Raw genomic sequence first — 9,633 nt, forward strand, 5'->3', positions numbered from 1 at the left:
GTGAGACTCTGCCTCAAAAAAAAAAAAAAGGGTTGGTACCTGTAGCTCAGCGGTGAGGGCACCAGCCACATACACTGGAGCTGGTGGGTTCGGATCCAGCCCGGGCCGGCCAAACAACAATGACAACTACAACCAAAAAATAGCTGGGCGCTGTGGTGGGCACCTGTAGTCCTAGCTACTTGGGAGGTTGAGGCAAGAGAATCCCTTAAGCCTGAGAGTTTGAGGTTGTTGTGAGCTGTGACAACACAGCACTCTACCCAGGGCAACATCGAGACTCTGTCTCAAGAAGAAAAAAAAAAAAAAAGCAGGCGGAGCACCACCTGGAGATGGGAGGCATGAGAGGCACTGCAGGTGTAGGTAAGGACGGAGAAGAGACTTGGGACTTGGCGAGCTGGCAGTGATCTTGCAGAGAACAGGTTAGCAGAGCAGTGGAGTGGATGCTTATTGTAAGGAAGGCCTCTGGAGGAGGGGCTTGGGCAGGGAGAAACCTGGTGGAGAGTGGCGACTCTGGCCCCAAGCAGGACCCAGCCTTGGGCCCTCAGTCCAGCACGGACTCACCTGCCCGCCCCCAGGACTCTCAGGAAGAGGCAGAGAGATTGTTTCAGCCAGAGAGAGGCTGGATGAGGGGATGAAACTGAAAAGTGTAGGCAGTGGTGACCAGAGAGGAGACCACAAGGGAGCAGAGAAGTTTAGGTCAGCTTTATTGAAAAGGACAGAACTCACCTGGGCAGGGCAAGGATGGTGTCTGCACTCAGGGGCAGAGGGAGACCCCTTTTATGTGAGACTGTAGGGGTGGGCAAATTCTATAGCTGGCCTAGAAAGTTAGTTTCCCGGGCTGTGGGGCTAACCAGATCCTTTGTCTCCTTTGTCTCAGGAGAGAGGAAGGGGAGGGTTCCTGCAGGGCTGCCCTAGGCCTCCCAAGAGAAACAGCTTTTCTTTTTAAACTGGGCTACCACTCTCTTTCTGTGGCATAGCAGCTCATTTATAATCAGGATGGAGTGGGGGGAAAAGACAAAGACGATCTAAACCACACACCTGGGGAATCTGTTCCCCGCAGTCTGGCTCCCAAACTCCCACAGGGCTGAAGGAACACATAATGTGCCTTCTCAACAGAAGGGGCCCACTTTTCCACAGGGCCGTTTTCTCCCTGCGGGTCTACGGTTAACTCAAAGAGGTTAGGAAGGGCAGATCTAGGGAAGAGCTGCTGAGGAAGCAGTGGTGAATGTGTACTCAGCCTGCGGATCATTCAAACAAAGCATTTGGAGGGTGTAGTATGTATCAAAGAGAAAGTGCCTCCTTCAGGAGAAAAAGATATGGTGTGGTGGGAAAGAAACCTCCTCCAGAGGCGGTCCTGTTTGACCTTTGCCCTCCCCACGCTCCTTTGGGGGTGTCAGCACTGGGGGCACTGCTGCTCTGCTCCCTCCCACATCTCCACACCTTGCTAAAACCTGGGATCATCCCAAAATTGGTGACAAGAAAGCAGCTATCAGTTAGTGAAGGAAATCAGACTTCTGAGTGTTTTCTGTTTTGACAGGAGAAAAAGACAGAATGTTGCCTCTGGGCAGGCTGAAGCCTGTGGCTCCATCCACCACCCCCTGCCCGCAGAGGGGACCTCAGGGGGCAGTTCTTGTTGGTGTCCACACAAGCAGCTGATCTGCCATGTGTGATTTACGAAGGGGATTTGTTATTTTTCAGCATGGCTCACGGTTCTCACAGGCGTCATTAATCTTGATCTCATGCTGTTCTGGGAGTTCTCAGTTCTCAATAAAGTGTATTAAATAAGCCCAATGATCTCCCCTTTGCATTCTGCTTTATTTTAATCACTTTCCAACAAGGCACAACTGGAGCAGCATTTTCGACCACCTGTTGGTGTGGTTTACCCTTGCCATTTTTCCCACCATGAGAACTGTACTTTTTGGATGCCGGATTAAAAAGAAATTTTGTCATGAGGATACCTTTCTCTTTGAAACACTTCTTGTTTTCTTCACCAGGTAAATCAGTATAATTCTGTGGAAAACATCCACCCCACAGTAGAATTAGAGGACTTTTAAATGTGAAGGAAAATGTATACTGTGACAACGTGTAAGGGAGGAGGGAGAAGAGCTCAAACGCGGGAAAGATTGCTTCCTCCTTGGACAAGATCGAAGAAAGGACTGCCGGCATCCCTCCCTCTACAACATGGTACCCACGTACAGGAAGGGGGAACGCCACCTCAGCCCTGTTTAATCGGAACTCTGGGAGAAGCGTGAATTCAACCTCCAGCTATGGCAGGAAACAAAGGAAATTAAATCCATCCTATCACCCTGTGAGCAAGCTGCAGGGAAAATCAGTTTATCCCACAGAATTTATGAGAAACAAATAACAATGGCCCTTTGTCTTCTGGGGATGGGAAGGGGATGCCTAAATCTAACCTGAGTATTAACATTTATAGCCCTTTTTTTTTTTCTTTGAGACAGAGTTTTACTTTGTTGCCTTCGGTACACTGTCCCGGCATTATAGCTCAGGCACTATAGCTCACACTATAGCTCACCGCAACCTCTAACTCTTGGGCTTAAGTGATTCTCTTGCCTCAGCCTCTCAAGTAGCTGGGACTACAGGTGCCCACTACAATGCTTGGCTACTTTTTCTTTTAAAGATGGGGTCTCTCTCTGGTTCAGGCTGGCCTTGAACCTGTGAGCTCAGCAATCCACTTGCTTCAGGCTCCTGGAGTGCTAGGATTACAGGTGTGAGCCAACAGGCCTGGCCTAATATTTATAGCCTTTCAAACAGTGATTTTCTAATTTTTTTTAAGACATAGAGTTTTAGTTTGTTGCCCTCGGTAGAGTGCCATGACATCACAGCTCACAGCAACCTCTAGCTCTTGGGCTTAGGTGATTCTCCTCCCTGAGCCTCCTGTGTAGCTGGGATTATGTCCAGTATTTTTTTCTTGCAGTTTGGCCGGGGCTGGGTTTGAACCTGCCACCCTCAGTATATGGGGCTGGCGCCCTACTCAAGGAACTACCCCTCAAGCAGTGATTTTCATTTTTATTTATTTTAGAGACAGAGTCTCACTTTATCACCCTTGGTAGAGTGCTGTGGTGTCACAGCTCACAGCAACCTCTAACTCCTGGGCTTAGGTACTTCACTTGCCTCAGCCTCCCAAGTAGCTGGGACAACAGGCACCTGCCACAACGCCCAGCTATTTTTTGTTGCAGTTTGGTCAGGGCCAGGTTCTAACCTGCTACCCTTGGTATATGGGGCCAGTGCCCTACCTACTGAACCACAGGCGCCACCTCACTCAAGCAGTGATTTTCTTTTCTTTTCTTTCTTTTTTTTTTTTTTTTTCAGTTTTTGGCCAGGGCCAGGTTTGAACCCACTACCTCCCGTATATGGGGCTGGCGCCCTACTCCTTTGAGCCAGAGGAGCCTCCCATTAAGCAGTGATTTTCAATCAGTGTGGTGTGCCATGAAAATTTTTAAAGATTAATTTTTGAAAGAAGTTCAAAGCATAGAAAGTATATTCTTTTTTTACTTTTTCTTTTGATCAACATTAAGTGTGTCACAAAGTTTAACTATAGGTTCAAGTGTCCTGTGAAATCAAAAATGTTGAAAATACTGCTTTAAAGCTATAAGTAACCCCTCAGAATCTGGAATGAGAACTCGGGGTGCATGCACAGATGTACACACACGCACATACAGAGAAAAATGGGAGGAATGACAGTGAAATATTAACAGCAATTATCTCTGAACAGCTGACTTCTTCGGCTCATCTTTAGTTTGCTATTGAATTTTTATCGATGAACATGTAATACTTTTTAATTGGAAAAAAAGGTATTCTGTTTAAAAAAATCTGTTGAAAGTAATTTCTTCTCTACTGTGGATTTTCCTCAGATTTTTTAAATTCTGTCATACTTAATTGAGAATCTAGATTAGGGCTTGAATCTAAGCTATCTCAGGGATTGAACTTCACATACAGATTTCCTGGACATCTCTGGAACTTTGGTTACTTTATGTGATGGTAAATTGTTGCTCTGTTTAACCATAAGAACAACCTACCTGACATACTGAAGAGGGCCTCACACTTAGCAAGAGGGTATAAAGGAGATAACCTAAGGCCTCTTCCCAATAAGGTAAATTGTTCTATAACAGTAACCAAGATATTACTCTGTAGTAAGACAATAAGCTATGACCACACTGCTGCTATGTGTTAGTTCTCTTTGGGACAGCAGAGACACTGCAGTGTAATGAAAGCAGCTGTTTCCAGATGTCCTTCTTTTCTTTTTTTTTAAAAAAAAAAACACTTTAATGTTTTATGGTTGGTGAGATTAAAGGGCGTCATTCAAATTTCTTGTTTCCTTCTTCCCATTTTTCAAATTGAGCACTTCCAAAGAATCTTTGCCTTTCGGGTTTTTGTTTGTTTTTTTTTTTTTTTAGTTTTTAGTTTTTGGCGGGGGCTGGGTTTGAACCCGCCACCTCTGGCACATGGGGCCAGCGCCTTACTCCTTTGAGCCACAGGCACTGCTCCTCCAGATGTCCTTCTGATGTGAAAGTACATGGGTATGGGTTAGCCCATGACAGAATGATGTCCCAAACTCAAGAACAGTCAGAGGTGATTCAGCCAATGCACTTTATCTTTCTAATTATTTTCATAAAACAAGTTCTCTGAGTTGTATGTGGAAAATACCTTCTGATTTCTTATTTTTTTTTTAAAAGAGAGCAGTTTCTATGTTCCCTTTCTATAATTTGCCAAGTAATTAGTCTTAAATTACAAAAGGGAATATTAAAGATGAAAGATATGTTTTTTAAAAAGTAGCAAATCTTGTTCACTTGCCTTCATAAGAAAATTACACTGACTGGCAAGAAATACACAAAGAAACAGAGGGAACGGATTACTCACCCAAACACCCAGCACTGGGTTCCTACGCGTTTGCACTGCGTGTCCGTGAGGTAAGCGTAGTACTGTCTGAAATAGCAAAGTTGGAATTCACTGAGAGCTTCAGGGAGGTCAGTAAGTCAATACAGAGTCAAATCACTTTGACAGTATGAATATAAAAATCGTCTGCCTCATTCCATTTTTTCAGCTGCCTGGACAAACTCTATTCATGGAATAGAAAACCAGCCAGCGCCTGCCGAAACTTCCCTGGGAGAGTCAGAATTTGGGTTATGTTGGAGGGTAGGGAGCACAGCTTAAAGAGTCACATCATGGGCAAAGGCAGTCTTGACTCAGGGACAAGACTCTCAGGGCCCTGGCCCTACACAACCCCATACAGGTGCTTCAGTCCCCATGGAGTACTTTGGAGGTAATTCCAGAGTCAAATGCACAGTCCCCTCTGGCTCTCTCCAGAGCAAAGGTTGCTTATTGTAACCAGGTGAGAAACATACACATTTTTGGCTTTCAGAAACTGGAGAGACATCCTCATTGACACTGAATGCCAATGACATTGAATGGTATGGTATAAGATCAGAAGAAAAAGGCAATGACACAGAGATGAAAAGCTTAGAACAGCACCATCCAACAGAAATATAATCCAAGCCATAAATGCAATCTTAAGTTTTCTAGTGATTGTGTTTAAGAAGTACAAAGGAACAGAGAACGTTCATTTTAATAATATATGTTACTTAAACCAATATTTGAGCCAATATATTGAAACATTACAGTGAGGCATTTTAATCTCTGTTTTGGCACCAACTCTTCAAAATCTGGTATGCAGTTCACAGGTGCAGCACAATTCACTGTGGACTGGATACATTTCTAGTGCTCAAAAGCCACACCAAAGTGGTGAGTGGCTGCCATATGGGACAGCATAACCGAGAGTATCCTAAGCACCCCTGAAATTCAATCTGCTGCTTCAGAGGTAGTATCTAACCCCGGAGCTCAGCATCTTTTGGGGGTCACTTTGAGGATTTCATGAAAGCTATCATAAAGGCACAAACTTTTGCATTAAACTTCAGGGGGTTCAGAGATATCTAAAGTTCATCTGTAAACTATTGCCTTCTCACCCCAAAGATCAGAGTGAAAAATTCTAATTATAGAGAACGTTGGTTTTCCTCTAACTTCATGTATTCATTATCTAATTTGCCTTTACCAGTTCAGCTGTTTTACTCCCATATATTATCAGATTGAAAGAATGTTCACTCAAGTATCGTCTCAAAGAAGATCTGTGTGAAAGTCTGATCAAAAAGGAAAAAAATGGACTTATGGTAGGTACAATTTGTCCCAAAGCCTTTTAGGAGAGAGAGTTTACAGAGATGGGGATGGGGCACGCTTCCACGCTTCCAAATAACTTGTCAAAGAACCTCCTTACAAAGAAGCCTCCAGCCCTGTAAAAGCACAGGAAATGGCTGATTAAAAAAATAAAAATAAAAATAACTGTGTATAAAGCCATTAGGTTTGGCAAAATTTTGAGGAATGCTTTAAAGTTTCAAACATTGAATTTTTAGTCTCCCGTTTTTGTTTTGGAATGTTTAACAATAGTGAAACTTCATAATAAGTCAGCTGTGATTTGCTATTTTGTGCTCTAAGAAGAAACCTCTTCCTGCTCTTCCTGACTTGTTGATTACTCTTAATTTTATGAAGGAGCTGCTGCTCATCTTTCCTGAAAATAACTGTAAAGACTCAAATTAAATTATATTTTAAATGGGGACTCCAAACCATTAAGGGAAAACAGCATGTACAAGATACTGACTTCAACAGACCACTGGTCTATGAAGTTGCAAAGGGCTGCTGGCTAGCCAACCGTTCCTTTCCCGTTGGAGTCATAATAAAAAGAGAAGATGGAATTTTTTGTATTAACTCCATAGCACTCAGACATGTCTTATTTGGTTTATTCAGTCCAGGCTTTGAGGATTTCTTTCTTTCTTTCTTTTTTTTTTTTTGTAATAATGAAGGATTGTAAGAGGTGCTGGCTAAGAGGGGAGGCTCTCTTGGACCAACGTGAGCATCTATCTCCTTGGCAAGTGAGGCTCTCTACTTGTTGGTTTGCAAGCACATTAAAAACGATGAACTAAGCAAGGCTGTAGCTTCTGAAAAACTAACTCTTTTAACTGCTTAGACCATACTTGTATCTTTGGCAGACCTTTGCTATTGCTACCAATCAGTGCCAGTCCTCCATATTACCTGTAAAACCCAAATGCATTTCTAAATTGAAAAAATGGAATGAATCAACATGTTTGCTTTGAACTTCACTGGGCTTGGATCTCCATAAGGGACAGTTCCTGAATAAGCCTCACACCACGAGAGACCTATACGTGAATCCAGGTGGACAATGGCATGAACTGCCAAGCTGATCTCAGTTGTTGTAGATGACTATAACAAGGACATTTTTAAAAGGAAATTGAGTCTAAAAAGACTAGTAAAGTCTCATTCTAAAAATTTATGACTTTAGTTCTACCATAAAAACATTTGCATTTTCTAATAATCTCATTTTTAATAAACTTGGTATTATTGCTACTAATGTTTTCTAATATGTTATAGGAGGGAAAGAAAGACCAGCAGTGAACAATTATAAAGGGATTAGAAAATAATTAACAGTACTATTGGTATGGTGTTGGTTATCTGCCTTCTTCTTTTAAAGTCTCAGTGATGTTACTGAAACCTGAGATCAAAACATTTCATCATGTTCTAGATGTACAATTCTTTAGAATGGTATTTTCATAGAAAATCTAACTTCCCTTATGATAACAGGACAAAACAAAGCAAGTTAATATCCTCAAATGGCAGTCTGGCTTCTACAGAATTACCTCACTGTGGGAGCTGTGATGACACCAATGAAGAGAATTCTACACCAACTTAATGGATGGCTGGCTTGGAACACAAAGATATGCTTCAAGAAGAAGGTATTCAACTCGGTCAGCTGAAAAAAGGAGAAACTAGTCAATCTGGTACTTCATGCTAAGTCAATCACATATTCCTTAAATAGACATTCTACAACTAAAAACAAATGCAATGTTCAAAGCATTTTCAGAAAATGGTCAGGATCTTCCAAGGGTTGATGTTCAATCTTGTTAACAGCCAGTACAACTGGGGGCCCAGACAGAGATGCATGGGTGGTGGGAGGGGCACACGGGGGCTCAAGGCATCAGCTGTTTGTCATGTTTTCTGGTTTGCATGACTGTCACTTGGCTCATGTGTGTGATCCTCTGGGAGAGAAAGAAATGCTCAGAGCCCACAGGTATTGTGAAAACAGACACATGCCGTGGAATACCTATGTTGCCTCATGAACATCAGGCTGGATCTAAGAGAAAGATCCAAAAGAGGCTTGAGATACGTGGCTGAGAGAGGACCACCTACTGGTATAGCACGTGCCTAGGACTGGGACGGAGCAGACTCCTCACTGGAGGCAGCTCTTAAAAGTGGGTGTGAAGGGTTGGCTCGAGTGTCACTGGGGTATGGGGTACTCCTCCCAGAGGCTAGTGCCCAGAAGTCCATCACGATGAGTCTCAGGCAACACAAAAGACACCAGAACGGAGGGGTGGCTCCCAGCAAGGGGTAGAGACTGCAGAAAAATCACTGTGCTTGGAGAGCACATTACACAAACAGGCAGGTTCACTTCAACTATGTGAAACGCCTGTCATTTTCCCACCCCCCGACTTCTAGGATATGAAGTAAAAAACAGTCCACAAATGGGAGGCTAAGGCAGGTGGATTGCCTGAGCTCATGAGTTTGAGACCAGACTGAGCAAGAGCAAGACCTGTGGTCCCAGCTACTTGGGAGGCTGAAGCAAAGAAGATAGCGTGAACCCAAGAGTTTGAGGTTGCTGTGAGCTGTGATGCCACAGCACTCTACACAGGGTGATATAGTGAGACTCTGTCTCAAAAAACAAAACAAAACAAAACAGTCCACAAATTAACACCACATATAGAGAGCTGATCCCAGCACAATGCTCACACCCCTGGGAGTGGTGTATACCAGCAAATGCAGGCTGGTGGTTCCATTCTAGGAGCACTGTCCTATCTCCTTAAAAAATCCAATCATTCCTGCTTTTAAGAGAGAGAAAAAACAACTTTAGGCTTTCTCTGACAGCCTTGATAAAGCAAAGCTTAATCCCAATGCATTCACGGTTCCTGTTTTTATAAACACTGACTCCTCCAAGGCACGGTGATTATTTACAACTTCTTCAAACAAAGATGATTATCTAACTGTTCACAGATACTTCTATATACATAAACACTGTTCCTTTTTTTTAATTTTTTTTGAGACAGAGTCTTACTCTGCTGCCTTTGGTAGAGTGTAATTGTGTCATCATAGCTCACTGCAACCTCAAGCTCCTGGGCTCAAGCAATCTCCCTGCCTCAGCCGCCCAAGTAGCTGGGACTATAGCCGTGTGCCACCATGCACAACTAATTTTTTCTGTTTTTTATACACACAGGGTCTAGCTGTATTGCTCAGGCTGCTCTCAAACTCCTGGGCTCAAACTACCTTCTTTCTTCAGCCTCACGAAGTGCCAGGATTATAGACGTGAGGCACCGCGCCCAACCAAACTTCTTGGTGTGATTATTTTCCATGTGTGAGCAAGGAAAATTGGTTCTTTTACAAGTGACATCTGATGATTTTTATTCCTTATGATGGAACTAATTTGTATTTTTTTTTTGAGACAGAGCCTCAAGCTGTCCCCCTGGGTAGAGTGCCGTGGCATTACAGCTCACAGCAACCTCC

At 43.3% G+C, this 9,633-nt stretch overlaps 1 protein-coding gene across 3 annotated transcripts in view; it reads right to left on the reverse strand.

Moving 5' to 3' along the window:
* PTDSS1 (phosphatidylserine synthase 1) overlaps positions 1–9,633 on the reverse strand; it is a 77,135-nt gene that overhangs the window by 20,242 nt on the left and 47,260 nt on the right. For all 3 annotated transcript variants that reach the window (XM_023517557.1, XM_003782462.3, XM_023517560.1), the window contains 2 exons: positions 7,719–7,831; positions 4,876–4,941 (listed from right to left, as the gene is read on the reverse strand). In XM_023517557.1, the coding sequence (XP_023373325.1) occupies positions 4,876–4,941; positions 7,719–7,831 (179 nt within the window). The remainder of the gene's footprint in view (positions 1–4,875; positions 4,942–7,718; positions 7,832–9,633) is intronic.

Source organism: Otolemur garnettii, unplaced genomic scaffold, assembly GCF_000181295.1.
Source record: "Otolemur garnettii isolate 467f Iridium unplaced genomic scaffold, OtoGar3 scaffold00004, whole genome shotgun sequence".
In the NCBI taxonomy this organism is placed as follows: domain Eukaryota; kingdom Metazoa; phylum Chordata; class Mammalia; order Primates; family Galagidae; genus Otolemur; species Otolemur garnettii.